The 24340-nt window shown below is 40.9% G+C and overlaps 2 protein-coding genes across 2 annotated transcripts; one reads left to right on the forward strand and one right to left on the reverse strand.

Annotated features, from left to right (window-relative positions):
- Positions 1-3118: 3118 nt before the first annotated feature.
- LOC143551213 (S-adenosylmethionine synthase 3-like) lies at positions 3119-4503 on the forward strand. The gene has a single exon (XM_077041690.1). The coding sequence runs from the start codon at positions 3253-3255 to the stop codon at positions 4423-4425; it is 1173 nt and encodes a 390-aa protein (XP_076897805.1). The 5' UTR covers positions 3119-3252; the 3' UTR covers positions 4426-4503.
- A 16688-nt stretch (positions 4504-21191) lies between these two features.
- Positions 21192-23325, reverse strand: LOC143551179 (uncharacterized). Its single transcript, XM_077041669.1, has 2 exons — positions 22373-23325; positions 21192-22302 (listed from the first exon to the last, which is right to left on the reverse strand). Exons 1-2 carry the CDS (start codon positions 23323-23325, stop codon positions 21192-21194), a joined length of 2064 nt encoding a protein of 687 aa, XP_076897784.1.
- Positions 23326-24340: the final 1015 nt, after the last annotated feature.

Here is a 24340-nt window from a genome sequence, read left to right on the forward strand (position 1 = left end):
GCTAGCCCCGTCAATCGGTTGTTTCTCTTTTATGCTTTCTTTTGGATGTGTTCGGTTGGGTTTGTTCCGTTGAAGGTGGAGGTTGGATCTCTGGTATGAGTTGGCTTGAGAAGAATGTTACGGGTGAAGGTTGAGGTTGTACATTTCGGGTGAAGGTTGAGGTTGTACATTGCCTAAGTTTGTTTTCGGCTCATTAAGTTTTAGATTCGGCTAACGACTAGATAAAAGGTTAATTATTATAGGTATAAATGAGCTGAGCCGTTCATGAGCTATTCACAATTGACTCATTAAATGAATCGGTATTTCATCTATTTATATAATTTTAAAATACATACTAAAAAGTGTATTGTTTCTGTTATAAGCAAATAAAATTAAAAAAATATATAAACCTAACAAACGCTCCTCACCGCATCTAATAGGGATTCAGAACAAACTAATTTCTTAAGACTATCTATTATGGTGACCATTTATCACAACTAATTGTGAGGTGTCACAAAATAACCAAAAGAAAAAAAACATTTTAATTAAAAAATTAGAAATTCTTTTTTGTCCACAACCGGTTGCAACTTAGGTTGTTCCACCAACCCAAGTTTGCAACCAAACTTTTACATCTAACTTGGTTTTTCATGAAAATTCAACTTTTAACCTTTTTTTTTAAATGTAACAACACGGTTTTATTTATAAAAAATATTAAACATTATGATATAAATTTTATAAAAAATGAAGCATTTTTATTTAATAAAATATTGGTTTAGGTTAATATTGGATTGGGTTGGGTTGTATAGGTGAAAAAGAGATAAAATAGTTTTTTTAATAGTTGGTTGGATTGGTTTGAGTTGTGATAGTGGATAGTTATAGAGCCCATATATTTGTGCTCTATAAAACGTACTCCATCCGTTCCATTTTAAATGTTATGGGACCCAAAACACACAAATTAAGAAATGTTTGATCACTTTATTTTATGAGCTGTAAAATGACAATAATGTCCTTTAAGTTATTATGGCTAAAAATATTTTTTCTTCCATGGCTAAAAAATCCACTAATTTTTGGCTCTAGTATATGCAATAGTAAGGACACAATTAAAAATTGAATTTATATGTATAGAAATGACATTTAAATTGAGACAACAAAAAATGGAAAAATGAATATTTAAAATGAGACGGATAGAGTAATTGTTAAACCTGATAACTTTATCTACGGTGTGTCTAGTTATGTACTACGCAAACGTAATTGCTAAAGAACATTTTTTATAATGCCTGATTTTTATATAAGATCAACTGAAAAGGCATATTGACCAACTCAACTAATATATTTGTTGGGAATAGTCTTGAAATAATATCATACTAATTACAAAAATAATAATATATATAACTGAAAAGGCATGTTCACCCACTAAATCATATACATGTTGGGAACCAATCTTGAACTATGATTTATTTAATTTAATTATAAATTATAAATAAAGGGAGTCACATGCAGCAAAGTCAGCAACTTCGTACGATACACAAACCCATGTGGATATGATTCCCACCCACTTGACATATGCTCACCAAAACAACCCCTCAACTAAGATGGCACTACTCATTTTTAACTCGATGTCACGTAATGTTACAATGTTACTAGTAATTAAATACTTTTCATAAGATACACACATGTAAACGTGCTTTTAATATTATATTTTTTGTTTACAATTGTTATCACTACTCTAGACTACACACACTAATACACTATATGTTAACTAATGATCAAATGCGAAAAGTGATTTTTTTTTTACAATTGTTATCACTACTCTATACTACACACACTAATACACTATATGTTAACTAATGATCAAATGCGAAAAGTGATTCACATGGTTTGTAACAAATCCACAAAATAGATTATTTCTTTATTTTTTTATGTTACTAATTTAATAGTTATAATACGTTTCCTTAAGAAATTATTTTTTTAATAGTAAACGCCCGGACACCAAGATCACTTTGGCATAAGGTTCACTTTTCCGTCCGTAAATAGAACTTGGTTACCCGGTAACCCAACCCACCTACCTCGGAGAAACCTCATAGCTCAACCCGAAATACACTGCTTCAGATTCATGCGAGACTCCAACTCACGATCTCTTATAAGGAAAGTTATGAGAAAACTTTTTTTAACAACCGACGATAACATATAGCATTGCGTAACCTAAGCCCACATTCTCCTGCTCCGGGGATAACCCACCTCTCGAAAGTCCACCGTAAAAAAAACATGATTATGATCGGATTCAAATTTAAAACCTTGCAAATCATACCTGATCCCCTTCAATACCCTTAGCCGAGAAAAAGTCATCAACATTTAGTTGTAAATTCTTGCAAAACATAGATAAATTTTATTTTTTTTTTATAATAAAAATATTGAATTAGGAAGTAATTATCGTCGGTGGGTGAGAATTGTGAAAGAAGTGGTTGGGTTGACAGTGGGTCCACATCACCTCAAGTGGGTCTATCGTATGGTATGGCTGGACAATAATAATATTCGTCCGCACCTATAAATACTCCTTCCCTTGTCTGCCCTACTCGTCCATCTCTCTTCCATTCAATCCTCCCCAAATCTCTACACCAGGTACGTTCCATTCTACCTCCACATCTTATTATTAACTTAATGATATTATCTGCGATTCGATTATTATTAACTTCCTCATTCTTGTTGCTCTGCAAATGCCTCAATTTGTATCCATTTTTTTTGTTGTTTTGAGCCAGATCTGTAGTGTTTTGAAGTCTAATTATGGTGAAATTGTGATATTTAGGCTAGATCTGTTTAAAATATTACTTTGATTAATTACTGGAGGCAGCTTTAGCAGGTGTACTGAATTGCAGTTATCGTGATTAAACATCATGCTGACACTAGATCTGTTCATGAATCATAGAATATACCTTCAATTGTTGATTGACCTAAAATAATATTCTCATTGCTTCAGATGCTGTGTGCATAATTAACAATGGTAAAATAGACAATAGACACTAATCGTATGTGCTAATCAGCTAATGACTGTTTTACTGTTTTAGAACTCATGTACAGAACCATATAGACATATAGTTGATATAATGATATGATTATTACTTATATTAGTGTGTGTGCTGGAATTATTAAGTTATATTCTAATTAGACTCTTATGTCACATTCCGTTTAATATGTTATGCTTTAGGAATCAAAACTTAAGTATAGTACATTAATATTAACAAGTTTTCGTTCCATTTTGTGTGATCCAGTTGAGAGATGGAGACCTTCCTATTCACATCCGAGTCGGTTAACGAGGGACACCCCGACAAGCTCTGTGACCAAGTCTCGGACGCGATCCTAGACGCGTGTCTAGAACAAGACCCCGAAAGCAAAGTCGCGTGTGAAACATGCACCAAAACCAACATGGTCATGGTCTTTGGTGAGATCACCACTAAAGCCACAGTAGACTATGAAAAAATAGTCCGTGACACGTGCAGAGACATCGGGTTCACATCCGCTGATGTTGGGCTTGATGCCGATACTTGCAATGTGCTAGTCAATATCGAGCAACAAAGCCCGGATATTGCCCAAGGTGTTCATGGTCATTTAACCAAGAAGCCTGAGGAAATTGGGGCAGGTGATCAGGGTCACATGTTCGGGTATGCAACCGATGAAACCCCTGAGCTTATGCCGTTAACCCATGTCCTTGCGACCAAGCTCGGTGCCAAGCTAACCGAAGTTAGAAAAAGCAAGACTTGCCCATGGCTTAGACCTGATGGGAAAACCCAAGTGACAGTCGAGTATCAAAACGACAACGGTGCCATAGTCCCCACTCGGGTTCACACCGTTCTCATTTTCACCCAACATGACGAAACCGTGACTAACGAGCAGATAGCCGCTGACCTTAAAGAACATGTTATTAAGCCCATTATCCCAGCCAAGTACCTTGATGACAACACTATCTTCCATTTGAACCCATCGGGCCGGTTTGTGATTGGTGGTCCACACGGTGACGCTGGTCTGACTGGTAGAAAGATTATTATTGACACCTATGGTGGTTGGGGTGCTCATGGTGGCGGTGCTTTCTCTGGGAAAGACCCAACTAAAGTGGACCGAAGTGATGCTTATATTGTTAGGCAAGCGGCTAAGAGCGTAGTAGCTTCTGGGCTCGCACGCAGGTGCATTGTTCAGGTTTCTTACGCTATTGGTGTGGCTGAACCATTATCCGTGTTTGTTGACACGTATAAGACTGGAACAATTCCGGATAGGGATATCCTTGCTTTGATTAAGGAAAACTTTGACTTTAGGCCCGGAATGATGGCTATTAACCTTGACCTTAAACGGGGCGGGAATTATAGGTACCAGAAAACCGCTGCTTACGGGCATTTTGGTCGGGAAGATCCTGATTTCACTTGGGAGACGCCAAAGGTTTTGAAACCGAAAGCCTAAATGTATCTGATTATTGAAGAGATGGATTCATTTTGAGAATAAATGAGGGGAAACATGTGTATGAGGAGTTATTGATTGTTGGGTTTAAGGCTGAGGGGTGTGGGGCTTCAACGGGGGCGCTAGAGCCCCTCCGCTCGCGCCCCCAGGCGCTAACACCACACCACCGGGGCGCTAACGGCGCGCTAGCGCGAAAAAACATGCTGGCGTGAGCCTGTTAGCGGGAGAAGAGAGATAAAGTTGCATAGGAAGTCGGAAAAGAGCCGTTGATGGTTTTGATTAAATTAAAAAAAAAATATTTTCTTAAACTATAAAATATACTTCATTTCACAATTATACACCTTTCCTCCTAAAATCCTCTCAAAACTAACACAAAAAAAATATCGTGGTACTCGTCTGATTCCGACTCCTCCGAAGAGGATGATTTGCTTCTTCATGTAGGGGGAGTTTTGACCGCAACCGTGGTGGATCTCTTGCAAAATCAAGCCCATCAACCTCGAGTCCCGAGAGTTAGAGCACCACCTCGTGATCGTGATCGATCGGGTGCTAACGATACTTTGATTAGGCATTATTTTAGCCCTCAACCGGTATACGAGGAGTCGGATTTTCGAACTCGTTTCCGAATGAGCAGACAATTGTTCATGCGTATAGCAAGTGATTTAGAGGCACGGTATCCCTTTTTTCAACAAAGGGAGGATGCTAGGGGTCTCCCCGGTTTTACCCCTCTTCAAAAATGCACGGCTGCTATCCGTCAATTAGCGTACGGTATCTCGTCGGACGCTTTGGATGAGTATTTACAGATGTCGAAAAGGGTTGCACGTGAATCCCTTCATTTTTTCTGCCAAGGTAAAAAACATTAATTTTAGTTTTTATTAAATATTTATTACATTTTGTAATATATATTATATGTTTATAGATTATTTTATATACGTAGGAGTCATATCGATTTACTCTCGGAGATATCTGCGTAAACCTACAATGTATGACATCCAACGCATATATGAGGTGCACGCAGAAAAACATGGTTTTCCTGGGATGCTAGGTAGCATCGATTGTACGCATGTTGGATGGGCTATGTGTCCAACGGCCTGGCGAGGTCAGTTCCACCGTGGTGATCATGAAGGGCCGACCCTTATACTTGAGGCGGCGGTGTCACAGGATCTTTGGTTTTGGCATGCTTTTTTTGGTGTTGCTGGGTCAAATAACGACCTTAATGTTATCGATCAGTCACATTTGATCAACGACCTTATCGACGGGGTTGAACCACCTCAATCTTTTGTTGCAAATGGAGAACTCTTCAAGTACGGGTACTATCTGGTCGATGGTATTTACAACGAATGGGCTTTGTTAGTTCAAGCTTTTACAGATCCAATCGCCGACAAACGGAAGTATTTTACGAAGAAGCAAGAGTCTGCTAGAAAAGATATTGAAAGAGCTTTTGGAGCTCTGAAAAAACAATATTATGTACCGGCGAACCCGATACGTTATTGGACTCGGGAGAGGATAACGGACGTCGTCTACACGTGTCTGATCCTACATGGTTTTCCTGGGATGAGGTGCACGCAGAAAAACATGGTTTTCCTGGGATGCTAGGTAGCATCGATTGTACGCATGTTGGATGGGCTATGTGTCCAACGGCCTGGCGAGGTCAGTTCCACCGTGGTGATCATGAAGGGCCGACCCTTGTACTTGAGGCGGCGGTGTCACAGGATCTTTGGTTTTGGCATGCTTTTTTTGGTGTTGCTGGGTCAAATAACGACCTTAATGTTATCGATCAGTCACATTTGATCAACGACCTTATCGACGGGGTTGAACCACCTCAATCTTTTGTTGCAAATGGAGAACTCTTCAAGTACGGGTACTATCTGGTCGATGGTATTTACAACGAATGGGCTTTGTTAGTTCAAGCTTTTACAGATCCAATCGCCGACAAACGGAAGTATTTTACGAAGAAGCAAGAGTCTGCTAGAAAAGATATTGAAAGAGCTTTTGGAGCTCTGAAAAAACAATATTATGTACCGGCGAACCCGATACGTTATTGGACTCGGGAGAGGATAACGGACGTCGTCTACACGTGTCTGATCCTACATGGTTTTCCTGGGATGAGGTGCACGCAGAAAAACATGGTTTTCCTGGGATGCTAGGTAGCATCGATTGTACGCATGTTGGATGGGCTATGTGTCCAACGGCCTGGCGAGGTCAGTTCCACCGTGGTGATCATGAAGGGCCGACCCTTGTACTTGAGGCGGCGGTGTCACAGGATCTTTGGTTTTGGCATGCTTTTTTTGGTGTTGCTGGGTCAAATAACGACCTTAATGTTATCGATCAGTCACATTTGATCAACGACCTTATCGACGGGGTTGAACCACCTCAATCTTTTGTTGCAAATGGAGAACTCTTCAAGTACGGGTACTATCTGGTCGATGGTATTTACAACGAATGGGCTTTGTTAGTTCAAGCTTTTACAGATCCAATCGCCGACAAACGGAAGTATTTTACGAAGAAGCAAGAGTCTGCTAGAAAAGATATTGAAAGAGCTTTTGGAGCTCTGAAAAAACAATATTATGTACCGGCGAACCCGATACGTTATTGGACTCGGGAGAGGATAACGGACGTCGTCTACACGTGTCTGATCCTACATGGTTTTCCTGGGATGAGGTGCACGCAGAAAAACATGGTTTTCCTGGGATGCTAGGTAGCATCGATTGTACGCATGTTGGATGGGCTATGTGTCCAACGGCCTGGCGAGGTCAGTTCCACCGTGGTGATCATGAAGGGCCGACCCTTGTACTTGAGGCGGCGGTGTCACAGGATCTTTGGTTTTGGCATGCTTTTTTTGGTGTTGCTGGGTCAAATAACGACCTTAATGTTATCGATCAGTCACATTTGATCAACGACCTTATCGACGGGGTTGAACCACCTCAATCTTTTGTTGCAAATGGAGAACTCTTCAAGTACGGGTACTATCTGGTCGATGGTATTTACAACGAATGGGCTTTGTTAGTTCAAGCTTTTACAGATCCAATCGCCGACAAACGGAAGTATTTTACGAAGAAGCAAGAGTCTGCTAGAAAAGATATTGAAAGAGCTTTTGGAGCTCTGAAAAAACAATATTATGTACCGGCGAACCCGATACGTTATTGGACTCGGGAGAGGATAACGGACGTCGTCTACACGTGTCTGATCCTACACAACATGACGTTAGAAGACGAGGGCAAAGCTATCTGCCAAAACTACCAAGGTGACATTCCGCCACAACCGTCCACAATCAGTTATCAACAAAAACTTCATAACATAGCAAATATCAAGAGCCGTGAGATACACGGGAATCTTCGACATGAGTTGGTTGAACATTTGTGGGCGAGGCGACCCGATGATCTTGTATTAGATTAGTGTTATTATTAAGTATTATTGTTTGTTTAATTTTTAGTATGTTTTTTTTGTAATTTGAATTTTAGATATTAATGTGTTTTTTTATTAATGTGTGTTTTTTTAATAATTTATGAGTTTTTTTAATAATACTTTGTTTGAATATATTTATAAAAAAATAAAAAATAAAAATTTCGCTGGAGCCCCTGTTGGAGCCCCTCCACACCAGGGGCCAGGGCTCCAACAACCCCCTTATCCAGTTTCTCTTTCTGCCACACGTCATAATATTATTGGTTGGAGCCCCCAATAAAGCCCCCATTAGAGCCCCACACCCCTCAGCCTAATGTTGTGTTTACAATTCTTTGTGTTTGTTTTTGGTTGTTGGGAAGCATTTAGTATTGTATAATTCTTTTTTTGCTAGATCTATGGATTTAATGTAACCTTGGAACAAGTTTTTAATTACTTAAAAAGTTAAAAGATGTTCAAATTGTTTCACTAGATTTTAATGGTTTTTCAAACATTGAAGACTATCATGAATGAGTAGGTCCAAAGTCCAAACCATAAATGGGGACAATGCCCAATGGAGTTGAACCATAATTGTTTCACTCCTTTGTAACAAAGACGAACATGAACGTGCATTTGGTTATAATTTTGTGAACCCTTGGTTGGTCTTGATAAATGCTTAACGAACGAACATAAGGCCCCAATTTGGTATCATATTCGTTGATTAAAGTCCAAACTTCTGATTTCATGAAACACTTTCTAATTGCCATAAAAACAGGAATTTTGATCGAATTTTAAGTACAAATTTTGATCTTACCAAATGATCTATAACCCACCTATTTACCAAATGATCTATAGCCCATTTAAGACCATTGCCTATTTTGTTCATGACAAAAATACTATGTATTTTATTTTATTTCATTTTGGTGATATGCTTGATTTGGAAAACCTCCGTAATTTATATATGAAAACTTCTTTACAAAACTCATTTGAATTTGCTAAAAGCCTAAAAATCATGTGTAGTAAGCCTTTTACCTTTTGATTGGGATATACTCTTGACAAAATTTCATGATCATCTTTGTTGAGTTGTATAGTTGATTTAGCCTTGATTAAATTTTGAAAGTCGATTTGATAAATATTTCAAAATTGGTACGACCGAAGCTTGGTTCGTATGCACCATCAACCGTAGGCCTCTTCCCAAAGTTTGTTATAGCATAATAGACGACAGTCGATGCATGGTCCAGTCGCGGATGCTCTTTTTTTTTAAAATATTTTAGTTTGATTGTTTACGAGAGAATATATAGGATCTTAGTGTACCATTTGATCCTTCTAGGCTTCTACGATTAAATTAGTTATGTATGCCAGGCATGTACGCACCAATACAAGTCAATGGGTTCAAATGTTTTACGAAGTTTCATTTATGGTCAAGTGAGTTGCAATACTTGATTAACTAGTTGCTTTAAACCTGTGTGTTGTGCTGGGGACGTAACAGAAACTTTGTCGGTATCAGTTCGGTTGTTACAGTATTGGTTCATACCATATTAAAGACTTGTGTTGTTTGTGTAACTTAGTGGAATATGTGGGTTACCATATTTAAAAGTTGTGGGGTTAATTGTGTAATTAATAAAATTTAAGGGTTACAATACTAAAAAGTTGTATGGTTATTGGTGTAATTAAGTGAAAGTTACGAGATACCATATGTAAATAGGTGTATGGGGGTTAAAGTGTAATTAATGAAACTTAAGAGGTAAAATATGTAAATTGGTTTGCACGTTTCAAAACTATACTTTTAAATTTTAATATATAATACGGGGGAGTGCCCACGGGGTGGGCTACATGCCGTCCTGGCCCTGGCGGGAACATCGCCCTTTGTGGCTCGGGACCGGAAAAAATCCACATGAGGTTGTGATGCTGATAAGGCCAATCTCCTCCAAGGTTTAATCTTAAGAAAAACAATTAAGCTAAATCTATGTAAATCTAACCAATTAACATTTTTTTCCCACAAGTTCGTCTTATCTTCTCTTTACACATCTAAATATTCTAGAAAAATTATGGATTATTCACGAAAAGTTAAAGGTTCGAAGAAGCGGTTTTAAAAGTAAAAAGAGATAGAGGAAAAACTTGGTGAAAATAACATGATTTGTTTATGTATAAGTATATGTATAGTTAGTGATTTGACTTGGTTTCAATTATGTATACTTTCTACTTGAATCGTGTGTTGAATACATAATACAAATACATACAATTGGGGACCTTGAATGGTAAAAGAGTGGTAAAATAATATTAGAAGATTGGATTTTATTATTTTAATAATCCATTTTTGTTATCGTTGGACGATATAATTCTTCCAACCTCAATATATATTTGCAATCAGTCACAGCTTTTAATCACTGGACCTTCGTTAAATTTTTTTAACTCCGTTATATTTTATCCGAGTTTCAAATCTGTGTTTTAGGCTTTTGATCAGAATGAGAATGCAAGTCAATTGATGTAAAGTTATAATTCAAGTGTTTAAATTTCTAATTATCACACCCATCATCGGTAGGGCTGTAAACGCAGGGCCGGCCATGGGGTGAGGCAAGGTGGTCGATGGCCACAGGCCCGACACCCGCTAGGCCCGGAATTTTTTTTTTTAAATTATATTGTATTTTTATGAAATACAATATGTATATTTAATGTTTAAATCTAATTACATAACCAATAGTTTGGTCTAGTGGCAAAAGGTGTTACTCCTAACCAAAATGTTATGGGTTCAAGTCCCAATTCACACATGTTTAATCTTTATTTATACAAAAGTTTTTTACACAACCTAAATTATAACCAAGTAAACCCATATAAAAATTAAATTGTTTAAACCCAACAAAATACTTCTTTTATTTAAGGCCCAAAAAAATTTTCGCATTCGGCCCAAAATTTTTTTTTTCTTTCTCGGAGCCGGCCCTGTGTAAACTAGTCGATCTGAGTCAATCCAACGTGAGTTCAACCTCGAGCTCAAAATTAAACGAGGCAACTCGAACTCCAGCTCAAAGTTAAACGAGCCTAAGCGACCCAACGAGCCGAGCCAAGATTGGCTCGAGTTCGGCTTGGTTGCAAAAATGAGCTGGTTTAGCGCAGATCATTTCAAGTCAAACTTTTTTAGCTAACTTTATTCGAGCTTTTATCGAACAAGCCATGAACTGTGAGATTTTTGAACAATCCTAATCGTCGGTTTATAAACGGATGCATCTCATTCTCAACATCCTTGGTCTAATGTACGGATTTAGATTATTAATTGTTTTTACAAGTTACACAAGAAATGTACTGCCTAAACAGCATTAAGGTACATGTTGTAGTTGGTGATTTATTGCCTTGTCATTCGATGTCCCTGGCCGACACAACAATGCCACAATGGTTCACCCCGAAATATTACTATATAGTTATGTATTATTAATTATAATATTTATTTATTTATTTATTTAATACATGCATTCTTTATTTCTTTGGCAAGTCGTCTTATGAAACCCTAATGGGTAATGGGTTGACGGCTCATTAAAATCAGTTTAGTTTTCGAAATTCGGATATCCATTTCATTATTCGAATCCGTATATGAAATTTCAGATACAATACGGATTCAAATACTAAAATTAAGTATCCAGAAATATCGGATATTCAAAATTCGGATATACGAAATTAAGTACTCCTACTCCACATATGATTTACACATTCCTACACATGATTTATGTATGCATGGGTTATATAATTAACTAATTTTGTTTATATATTTTTTAGAATGTTAGAAGAGAAGAATAAACCTTGTATTTTTTTTTGTTATATATATGATTTTGTTCAAATTATAAAACTCATAAGATTTTTATAAATCTCTAACAGTAAGAACCGATTTTAAGTTTAGATCTGCTTGATGAGCATTTTTTTTACATGATCATATTTTTCATAATTTTTCACTAATGAATATGCTATACTTAACATATTCACAATGAAGATAATGTTTTCCACATTATTTATTAAAATGTCACCATGTAGAAATATATTTATTAAGCAAACCAAATTACCAGAAAACTAAAAAATGTTTAAAATAATAATATTTCTACATTGATACAGAAGATAATCGGACAACAAGCTACGTCTCTAGGACTTATTCAATAACAAATTTAAGTCGTTTAAGAAAACATTCATAGATCGCGAGGTTAATAATTAACACATACATAATGTAATGCGTGTAAGTTTGTCAATAATACGCAACATGAATATATTTTTCTAATCAATTGTCACCATCAGTTTCCTAGAACAATAATGACGTATCTAATTATCTAAATATAAATTTCCAAACCCTCATTGCTATTTGACACTCGAGTACTCGACATGCAACATAGTCACATATGAAGAAACACTAAGTGAACCCTGGGCAGATTATAGATAATCTGGGGGTTAAGTAATGTTTCCCACGAGGATGAGGTCTAGCAGAGAAGGTTGTTCTTCAGGGGACCTGCAAAACAGACACCGTAAGCTCGTCACTGAGAAGGGGGGGTTCCTCCTTGTGACCACCCTCCGGCGTGAGAATCAGACTAGATTGCTCTGAATATAAGTGTATATTAAGAGATTGCTAGATAAGATTGAGATATTAGATGATGTCCTTACCATTCTAAGGTGTTGGAGTATTTATAGCCGAAGGTAGGTTCCCTAGAAGGTACAGCCGGCTGAATAGTATTCCTGTTCCACCAACAGTGGACTACGCACAGGCCATGCTGGTTGGTGGATAGGCTACGGCCAACAGTAAAGGTCGGCTGTATACTGTTCCACCAACTGTAGGCTGCGCACGTCCCATCGTAAGGGTTGGTGAGTAGGCAGCGGCTAATAGTGACAAACAGTACTAGAGGGTGCTCCTCCTCGTATTGTTGTCGGTGAGCTGTCACCCTGTGATTGGTTCATGGGCTGCTCTGGTCAAATTGTCTGTTACGCCCATACCTTAGTAGGTATAATACGAAAGACCTTCCAAAAGCATACGGACTGACTCATTTAGGCGGGAGTATTCCCGCCTTGCTCATTCCTTCATGTGACTACTGAAGTAGTGAATGCCTTGTGCGTGTAGCCTTGCTGTTAGTGCGGGTAGCCTTCCCTGATGGCTTGTATCCGCAGCTGCGGGAACAGGCGGGGTACTTCACCATTGGGAGGCTTTCCCTGCGGGTACAGCTGGCGTACTGCGCGTAAGGTTCTCTGAGCATGGTGGGTCCTGCTGGAGCAGTTGGTCATTGCGCAGACGTCCCTATTCAAGGTGAGTCTTGCGGGTCCAACTGGGCTCTGCTGGGACCTACCTCTTCAACATACTAAAAGAAAACCCATCTACACATAAAAAATGAATCAATATACAACAATCATGAAGTGTATGAATTAATTTCATGATACTGAAAGACATTGCTCGTACACAACTCTCATTGTCACTTGACACTAGAAAGAAGTCAACAACATATACTTGAAATTTGTGTTTACACAAACATTGAAAAGCACCCAATTAGCAAATAGGTTTTAAGTATATGTATATTGTTAAGACAATGGTTCACACACATGATGCATATTCATCTTGTGAATCTTTTCTTATGTATGTATATGTAGATTCGTAGTTTCGCACATCACTGTTTTATTTTAAAAATCAAAATGGTTTATGATTAAAATGTCATAGTAACATTCGTGTAATTGAGCGGATATCTTTTAAAAAGAATATGTCAATGATAAAACAATGCTTGTTATATGTTATTGATCTTTTTGTTTTCAAAATATATTGAGAAAGACGAATCAACAAACACTAGAGGTGAAACTCTTATGAAAGGAAAAAAAAACATGTTAATTTCCACCAAGTGGTAAGATATATCTTGAGGAGGAACATGGTTTTTGTTTGATTTGTATAATCTACCGTTTTGTTTATTTAGTTGATCTTTTTGGAGATTATAGAAGAAATGTACAATCTAAAACAGAAATAAGGTACAAATGTAAAGTCGGTGATTTATTGACTTTTCATTTGATGTTGATGGCCGACACATCAATGGATTGCCCCTTCTTTCCTCAATCCTTCGTCGTCAGACTAAGGGGGTGTGGGGGGCTTTAATGGGGGCTTTAGTGGAGGCTCCAACCAAAAATATTATGACGTGTGGCAGAGAGAGAAACTGGATAAGGGGGTTGTTGGAGCCCCCGTTGGAGCCCTGGCCCCTGGTGTGGAGGGGCTCCAGCAGGGGCTCCAGCGAATTTTTTTTTTTTTAAATTTTTTTATAAATATATTCAAACAACGTATTATTAAAAAAACACACATTAATAAAAAAACACATTAATATCTAAAATTCAAATTACAAAAAAAAACATACTAAAAATTAAACAAACAATAATACTTAATAATAACACTAATCTAATACAAGATCATCGGGTCGCTTCGCTCACAAATGTTCAACCAACTCATGTCGAAGATTCCCGTGTATCTCACGGTCTTTATATTTGCTATGTTATGAAGTCTTTGTTGATCACTGATTGTGGACGGTTGTGGCGGAATGTCACCTTGGTAGTTTTGGCAGATAGCTTTGCCCTCGTCTTCTAACGTCATGTTGTGTAGGATCAGACACGTGTAGACGACGTCCATTATCCTCTCCCGAGTCCAATAACGTATCGGGTTCGCCAGCACATAATATTGTTTTTTCAGAACTCCAAAAGCTCTTTCAATATCTTTTCTAGCAGACTCTTGCTTCTTCGTAAAATACTTCCGTTTATCGGCAATTGGATCTGTAAAAGCTTGAACTAACAAAGCCCATTCGTTGTAAATACCATCGACCAGATAGTACCCGTACTTGAAGAGTTCTCCATTTGCAACAAAAGATTGAGGTGGTTCAACCCCGTCGATAAGGTCATTGATCAAATGTGACTGATCGATAACATTAAGGTCGTTATTTGACCCAGCAACACCAAAAAAACATGCCAAAACCAAAGATCATGTGACACCGCCGCCTCAGGTATAAGAGTCGGCCCTTCATGATCACCACGGTGGAACTGACCTCGCCAGGCCGTTGGACACATAAGCCATCCAACATGCGTACAATCGATGCTACCTAGCATCCCAGGAAAACCATGTTTTTCTGCGTACACCTCATATATGCGTTGGATGTCATACATTGCATGTTTACGCAGATATCTCCGAGAGTAAATCGATATGACTCCTACGTATATAAAATAATCTATAAACATATAATATATATTAAAAATGTAATAAATATTTAATAAAAACTAAAATTAATGTTTTTTACCTTGGCAGAAAAAATGAAGGGATTCACGTGCAACCCTTTTCGACATCTGTAAATACTCATCCAAAGCGTCCGACGAGATGCCGTACGCTAATTGACTGATAGCAGCCGTGCATTTTTGAAGAGAGGTAAAACCGGGGAGACCCCTAGCATCCCCCCTTTGTTGAAAAAAGGGATACCGTGCCTCTAAATCACTTGCTATACGCATGAACAATTGTCTGCTCATTCGGAAACGAGTTCGAAAATCCGACTCCTCGTATACCGGTTGAGGGCTAAAATAATGCCTAATCAAAGTATCGTTAGCACCCAATCGATCACGATCACGAGGTGGTGCTCTAACTCTCGGGACTCGAGGTTGATGGGCTTGATTTTGCAAGAGATCCACCACGGTTGCGGTCAAAACTCCCCCTACATGAAGAAGCAAATCATCCTCTTCGGAGGAGTCGGAATCAGACGAGTACCACGACATGTTTTTTGTGTTAATTTTGAGAGGATTTTAGGAGGAAAGGTGTATAATTGTGAAATGAAGTATATTTTATAAAGGTATATATTTATAGTTTAAGAAAATATTTTTTTTTTAATATTTAAGAGCCCAACGGCTCTTTTTCTAAACCCAATGCAAGTTTCTCTCTCTCTTCAGCCGCTAACCAGCTCACGCCTCTCTTTTTTTTCCGTTAGCGCCCCCGTTAGCGCCCCGGTGGTGTGGTGTTAGCGCCTGGGGGCGCGAGCGGAGGGGCTCTAGCGCCCCCGTTGAAGCCCCACACCCCTCAGCCTCACATTGGATCCCAAACCCCAAACTATATATATTTATGATTATTTTTTTGAACAGAAGATTTTGTTTTTTTAATTTTCTTTTAATCATTTACCTATCGCACCATTAACTGTTGAAACCTCAAATGAACCTAGTTATGTATTTATGAATTATATTGGAGAATGACGGATTATAAGAGGCTTCTCTTGAGAATTCAGAGAGATGGTTTATATTAAAGAAGGAGAGCCATTCGGTTATGTTTACATGCCTTTTACAATATACAAATCATTATACATATATGGTTTGAAAGGAATCTTTGTCCCTTGACCGTTATCTGGTGGCACCTTCTATTACCCAACGGTTTTTTCATTGTCCCTTGACTTGGGTAGGCTTCCCTCTTTTATCCATTGGGCGCTTCTCCTTTGCTCCAGACGGACGTCATCATGCCTTGATGCTTCTGACTAAACTGGAGCCTGTCAGCAGTTGACTTGTCTTTTTGCCTTAGGGAGACTTTGGGCTGGGTTACTTTCTTGGGCCTTATTTGGGCTATTTCTCAGGTAATCTCTTCAAGTCCCTCAGTCTATTACTCATGTTATTTATGACATGAGCAATAGACTTAATTCTTGGCCCAAATTCTTCTGCTCTCTTAATCTTTGCGTCTTGTTGAGCCCATGGGCCTTGCATCGGTCTTCATGAGGTGGGCCTTTCATGGACATCGCCGTCGGTCCAACTCGGGAGGCTTATGAAGGCGGTAAAAATGAATGGTGGAAATTGAACCGCACACCTTTTCACGCAGGATTTATTACTCTGCCCCTTAGAGTCCCATCTCATAAATCACTCGCCCATTTCCCTCCTTTCTCTCTCATATCTTTCCGGCAAACTTTCCTTTTCCGTTTAACATCTTACTTCCGATCAGGTCAGGATTCTTCCTTCGTTTGCTCTTGTTTCTTTCATTATGAGCCGTGAAGGCTTGTCCACGACAACTTCCATCCTTACCCAGGATCAGATGCTTCGGTTATGTGCTCGTTACCAAATACCCTTATCCTTATCTCCCGTACTACCTTAGCCTCATGAGACCGCTCTTAGCCGTCCTGAGTTACTCACATTGTACACCAAAACCCTAGAATGTTCCAACGTGCGTTACCCCTTGATTGAGTTTCAATTGGCCCTGTTAAAATTCCATAAGCTAAGATTTGATCAGGTCCACCCTTTAGGCTTCCTGCGTGTGACCCACTTCGAAATAGCCTATCGAGCTATGGAGGGTTTCGCAATGGTGCCTCTGTTTCGTCGATTTTACCGTTTAAAGATGGATGGTGATTGGTTCACCTTTGAATGTCGTCCCGTGAATAAATATCCCTCATGTTTTCAAAGAGCTGACCGGGTTCAGCCCTAAAGAGTGGAAAAATAGTTTTTTCTTCGTGTCTCTCAACTTTGCTCCTGGCTTCCGTAGTCGTCGCCTCACAGATTCCCTTATACGCGACACACCTCCTCGTCCCCCTACACCTCAAGATGATCTGTATAACCTGTTGATCAGCAACCCTACTGAGGCTATGACCTACCCTGAACCTTTTTTATATATGGCTGGATTGAGACGGATATGGTCGAATCCTTCTACCCGTCCGGCCATATTTGACGGCGGCCGAGGTTCCTGACCTCTTGTTTTTCTTTACATTTACTTGTTTGTTATCTCAGGTGTTTCTAACGTTATCGTTTCTCTTGTGCAGAGATGAGTTTAAGAGGAGCTTTATTGAAATGTCGGCTTCTTCGGGTCATCCTGCCCCAATCATTCATGTTGATGTGTCAGACACTCCTAAACGGAAAGCTGCTCTGGACCATGCCTATAAAGCTTCGATGAAGAACCACTTAAGGAGTTCGAAACGGCCCTATCCGGGTCTGTCGTCCTCGTCCCACCCGCCGACTTCTCCTGCTGAGCCTGTCGATTTAGAGGGTGACTTTGAGTTTCAGGTTGTTACCCCTGATGATATGCATGCATCTGCTGGATCTGGCCCAGCTCAAGTTGGATCTCCAGGCAAACGTCTCGAAGGATCAGGTCCGACCCCTCAAGTTTTATCTGTTAGTCGTACCGAAGAACCGATACCGATCCCGTGTATGTTCCTCAGTGGGATTTGAGGACCGGAGCGTCTGTTATGACACCATCTCAACCCCTCTGTCGATTCAACTAGTCTTCGTGCTTTAGATCGAGATCGATTAGTTGGTGACCTTGGCACCCACTTGTACCGGGCTTTGGCACTTGGGGCGACGGCTCGCTAAGCTGTGATTGACGATGGTCAGACGTTGCAACGATTGAAAGAATAAATTTGTAGACTCGAGCAGCTGAATGAGAAGAACCATGGGAAGATCCAGCGTTTGCGACAGCAAGTTCTCCTTGCTCAGGAGGAGACTCTGGGAATACCTGATCTGAAGGCCAGTTTAAAGAAAGCTCAGGAGGAAAACGCCCGATTGGATCTCAAATTAGTGAAGGCCCGGGCTGAGCAAGACAAGACTCTGGAGGTACGGTTCTTATTCTTTCTTTCTTGTTTCCTAACATTTATGTGTGGCATTTATCCATTTGCTGATATGTTGTGTTTATAGTTGGAAACGAATTTCAAGAAAGTGTGTGAGGAGAACGAGAGGTTGAAGCGTGAGGCTGATGGTTATAAGGCTGACCGAACATGGATGGTGTCGGAGGAGTTCAAGTTGGTTTTTGGAAGGGCTCGTTCTTGCCGGGATACTTGTCTGGTTAGAGACGCTATGACCCAAGTAGTCTTTTCTTCAGGGTATCAGAGTGGTTTGAGGGAGGCTTATGAATTTCAAGCGAAGGGGATTCCTCTCGCCAAGGCACCTACTTACTCTGAGACGATGGAGTCTGAGGCTTAAGCAGCTTTTATCAAGTACGTCGCTTATGAGCCTCCGTTTCTGGACCTGCTCTCGGCCGTCCCTGACATACCGGTGGATGAGATCCGCACTATGTCCTTAGAAGTTGACCCTTCCACTCCGACTCCTCAAGGATGATCACGGGTTTTTTTGCTGGCCCCGGCTTTGGATGACCTTTATGGCCGTTTATGTTTTTGTTTACTTGTTATGTATAAGAAACGTTTGCACCATGTAGGCTTTGATGGACTTGTGTTTTTTATGTAACCGACATTTTCCCCCAGTAGGGGTTGGACTTTATGTACCACTGAGGTGGTTAAGTAGTATAATCTTTTGAACCGTGTTATGTTTGGTTGTGTTTTTAACTTTACTGGATTTTCCAGGATTAGCTAATAGCTTTGTTTCACTTTGATGAGTTTTTGGTTAACCATGTAGCCTACCGGCGAGGCCTCCCTCTCACCTTTTCGTGGTGGAGGTGTGTTTATTCTTTCTCACATAGATACGCTTTCTTTTATTTTTATTGCTAGCTAAACGTCCTGGAGACGGAGATTCTTAATTAAAAAGTTCAAGTTTCCCGAAGAAAACATAGTGACTACTGAATTTCATATCTTAGGCCTCGGGCCAAATTGCATATCTCAATGCCCTATTACATGAGTTTCCTCTCGGAGAGGTTGTTTATTGGAATATGACGACGTCATCGAAGGGAGTCTTAGCCAAATGTCACAAAATGTTTTTAGAAGGCTGTCACACCCCCATCTTTTACTTTATTATCCCTCGAGACTACGCCTGCCTCGGCCCATCGTGGCTTAGGAATAACAAAGTCAAATAACACATTATAAACTAGAGCCTCTACTCTAGGTCACCTCAGCAAACACCGCAGCGTTTGAGTTAATTAAATACACGTAAATATACACATAAGGTCGTACTCCCTGCAGGAGAGCGTCCTACGACCAAGGGTGGTGTGATCATGCCCATACATCGCATAGTACCACCTATGTAAGGATCCAGACATACGTATACCACAGCCTGAGGGCTAGGTTTATACCCATAGTTATAATGGTTTTAGGAACACATAGTTCTTTGTAAACAATTTCATATAACAAGTTTGACTCATTTGAAAACAAATTTAAAAGTTTGGGGGCGTATTCACCTTGTCTCTTTAGGATCGGCTTCACTCACCGTCCAAGGGTTTTTCCCTTTCTTTATCTCGCACCTATAGTACGAGTATAAATATTTGTTAGTCGGATACACGATCCGGCTTAAGACCTTTAGTCTTATTTTATATCTCAATCCTCGATGAACCTTTAGTTCATTTTCTTTTACTTAAAAACCATTAGTTTAAAAGTAAATTATAAACCTTTAGTTTGTAATAAAAACCCGACGTTTCTTCTTCTCTAAGAAACGTAATCATTTTCGTTTATTCTTCTCTAAGAAACGTAATCATTTTCTTTTATTATTTAAAAATACTCTTTATTCATTAAATAATATTTTCATAACAAAGAATATATACATATATACTTACACACATATATATCCAACCATAATATTCAATACTCATTCTTTCATTCATTTCTTTGTTATGTTTTCTTTTCCTTTATTGAGGTATCGAGTATAACCTCGACTTAAGACATAAGCCTTGAATATAATATTGAATTATATTGTATTCATTATTACGCCTAACCTTAGTGGCGTATAGAACTCTAGGGACTTGAGCAGCACTTCAACGCCGCTTTACGACACGCAAATCGAGGTACACCAAATCTTCAATACTCGTTGGCACGAACTTCGAGAATAAACACCATCTTGGTTGTATGTGGGTGCGGGGTGGTATGAACTTTGAGGAAACGTAGTACACAAACGAGGGATCGTGGCACGCTTATCGAGGCATATCGCTTATATATTTTGTCCGGATTTTAGAGAGATGTGAGAGCAGGTTTTGGGATGTGAAAAAGAGCAGCCCTTGGCCGCTATTTATAGACAAAATTTTGGTCCCCATCGCGGTACGCGATGGGTCCCTGGGCAGACCTATCGCGTACCGCGATATAGGTTTGCTGACGCAGAGTGTAGGTCTGCCACGTGTCGACACGTGGCAGGCGCCGCTCCATGTGACAACACGTGGCGGCAGTGCTGCCACGTGGTGCCTATCGCGTACCGCGATATAGGTCTGCTGACGCAGAGTGTAGGTATGCCACGTGTCACGTGGCGGCAGTGTTGCCACGTGGTGACACGTGGCAGCACATGGTGCCATCGTGTGCCACGTGGCACACGTGTCACGTTGTGTCAGAGGATCCATCGCGGTACGCGATGGAACTCTCCTTTTGTCCATCGCGTAGCGCGATAGGATAAGAAACCAGATTTTTCATTTCTAACCCTCAAGTTTGGAATTTTGGCAATTTTAGTCCCTAGACTTTGGAAAGTTGATACTTTGAACTTGAAATTTTCATGTTGTTACAAAGGCTCCATGCATCTCCCCTTTTTCCTTCTCCCTCTACCGGGAGCCCTTAAGCGTAATATTTCCTTAGCTGCATGGCATTCCATGTACGGGGTACCTCTTCTCCCGTGTGATATGCCAGCTTGTACGCTCCCTTTTCTCCTGCCCAAATGATTTGATAAGGTCCCTCCCATCGAGGTCCTAACTTCCCTTGATTCTCTTGCCGACTTGCCTCGTTTTCCTGGAGCACCAGATCTCCCACCTTGAACTTTACTTCTCTTACCCTCGTGTTGTAGTATTTCTCCATTGCCTTTTTGTATTCAACTTCCCGTCGTGCCGCCGCCTCCCTTCTTTCTTCGGCGAAATTCAGGTTCAACCTGAGGTCATTTTCATTTTCTTCTTCAGTTAGACGTACCCGATGTGTGGGAACGTTTACCTCCACCGGTATCATCGCCTCGGTGCCATAAGTCAAGCTGAAAGGTGTTTCCCCATGGATGACCTTTGGTATGGTCCGATGGGCCCATAGAACGTGTGGCATCTCTTCGGCCCACGAGCCTCGCTCTCTCCCCAGGAGAGTGGCGATGCCTTCCACTAGGCTTCGGTTGGCTCTTTCTACTTGCCCATTTGCCTGGGGATGCGCTACCGACGTGAAGACTTGCTTGATGTGCAACTGTTCGCACCATTCTCGGAAGATTCCCCCTTCAAATTGTTTCCCGTTGTCGCTCACAATGGTATGGGGTATTCCGAAGCGACATACAATATTCTCCCACACAAACCTTTTGACCTGTTGACCTGTGATTGTGGCTAGAGGCTTTACTTCGACCCACTTAGAGAAATAGTCTATAGCCACGACGAGAAACTTAGCTTTGCCGGACCCTTCCGGGAAAGGACCCACTATGTCGATGCCCCACTTTCGGAAGGGCCAGAAGGAGCTGACCGGCACTAGATTGAGCTTGGGCTTTCTGGTTACCGGGGCATAAATCTGGCAGCCGTCACATTTCCGTATTTCTCGTAAGGCACTCAAAAACATCGCTGGCCAGTAATATCCGGCTCGCATGGCCCGAGTTGCAACCATTTTAGCTCCTATGTGCATTCCACATATCCCCTCGTGGATCTCCCGGATGATGTACTCGGCCTCCTCATAGTCGATGCATTTCAACGATGGACCCAAGTAGGATTTCCTGTAGAGGACCCCGTTGATCACTTCGTATTGTAGCGCCTTAATTCTCAGCCTCCGGGCTTCTTGTTTACCTTCGGGCACTACTCCTTCTTGCAAGTATATGAGTATGGGGTTCCATCCAACTGTATCTTGGTGTCTCCAAGCTCCCGACAGTCCTTTCCGCGATGGACGTGTGTTTGATGGTTTCTACCCGGACTTCCTTCGCGAGGTGATCGAAGGCTACCGAGGAAAGCTTGCTGAGTGCATCGGCTTTCTTGTTTTGTCCTCGAGGGATGTGTACCATCTTTGCTTCTTGAAAACCTTGTAATAGCTCTTTCGTCTTCTTGAGGTATTCTATCATTTTATGGTCTTTCGCTTCATAGTCCCTGTTGACCTGGTTGGCCACCAACAAAGAATCTACATGCGCCTGAATACGTCTGATCGACATTTTCTGTGCCACCTGGAGGCCTGCTAGTAAGGCCTCGTATTCGGCTTCGTTGTTGGTACTAGCGAAGCTCAGCCGTATTGCGTATGTGAATTCAGTCCCTTCAGGGCTGACTAAAATTAGACCGGCCCCACTCCCATATTCGTTGGAGGCTCCGTCTGTGTGTAAGTTCCAGACTGGCTCTTCTTGATCCTTTAGATGTCCTCCTTCGGTATTTCCGGAGGATGGGATTTTCGTGCTTCCTTCCGGCGCTTCCCGAGGATGAAGTTCCTCGGTTTCGGACGTGGGAGCCTCGGTAAGGAAATCTGCTATCACTTGTCCCTTGAAGGCGGCCCTCGGTTTGTACTCGATGGAGTACTCTCCCAGTTCTATAGCCCATTTGGCTAACCTACCTGATATCTCCGGTTTCATTAATATCCATTGGAGGGGTTTATCGGTAAGCACCTGGAATTCATAGGCCTGAAAGTATCGTCTGAGCTTCCTGGCTGTGTAGACCAGTGACAGCACTAGCTTCTCGATGGTCGAATATCTTTCCCCGGGGCCCTTCAGGGTCCGGCTTACGAAGTATATTGGAGTCTGAGCCTCTTCCCTTTCTACCATCAGCACGGAACTGATGGTTTGGTTCGTGCAAGCTAGATAGAGGTCAGTCTTTCCCCCGGCAATGGTGAGGTGATCAGGGGGAGTTCACTCAGGTGTGACTTCAGTTCTCGGAAGGCCTCATCTGCTTCCGTATCCCAGCAGAACTTATTCTTCTTCATGCACCTTCTTAGTACTGCCATGAAGGGGAGGGTTCTGTGATCTTTGAGAGGAATCGGTTTAAAGCTACTAGCCTCCCTTGCAACCTTTGCACCTCCTTTATACTCTTTGGTGGGTGCATCTGGACCAAAGCTTCTATCTTCTCAGGGTTCGATCGGAACCCTTCTTTAGTGACGACGACCCCCAGAAACTTTCCCTCCTCGACTCCGAATGAACACTTGGCGGGGTTAAGTTTCATGTTAGCTTGGCGCAGGGTATTAAAAGTTTCCTGAATGTCCTTGAATTCTCTCTTCGTCTGTGATTTTGATGACCAGGTCGTCCACGTAGATCTCAACATTCCTTTCTTTTTGACTGTCAAACAATCGATCCATGAACCGCTGGTACATTGCCCCGGCGTTTTTTAGGCCGAAAGGCATTTTGGTGTAACAAAAAGTTCCTTCATCTTTGTAAAACGCGGTCTTCTCCTCATCACGCGGGTTCATTTGGATTTGATGGTACCCCTTGTACGCATCCAGGAAGCACCGAAGTGGGTATTGAGCGAGAGATTCTATCTTCTTTTCGATTTCCGGGAGGGGGTAAGAGTCCTTTGGACAGGCCTTGTTTAAATCCTTGAAATCGATACACATGCGCCAACTATTGTCGGCTTTGGCGATCATCACCGGGTTTGATATCTAACGGGGATATTTGACCGCCCTTACTATCCCAGCTTGTACTAGTTTAGCCGTTTCATCCCTGACCGCCCGGCTCTTTGTAAGTCCCAGATTCCTTCTCTTCTGCTTGACCGGTTCAGCCCCCCGAAATTCATCAAGGGTATGTTGCACCCAGGTTCGGGGGACTCTTGTTATGTCTTGGTGAGTCC

Source organism: Bidens hawaiensis, unplaced genomic scaffold, assembly GCF_021521415.1.
Source record: "Bidens hawaiensis isolate Kalapana, Puna unplaced genomic scaffold, B.hawaiensis_p1.1 tig00016274_1, whole genome shotgun sequence".
Classification (NCBI taxonomy): domain Eukaryota; kingdom Viridiplantae; phylum Streptophyta; class Magnoliopsida; order Asterales; family Asteraceae; genus Bidens; species Bidens hawaiensis.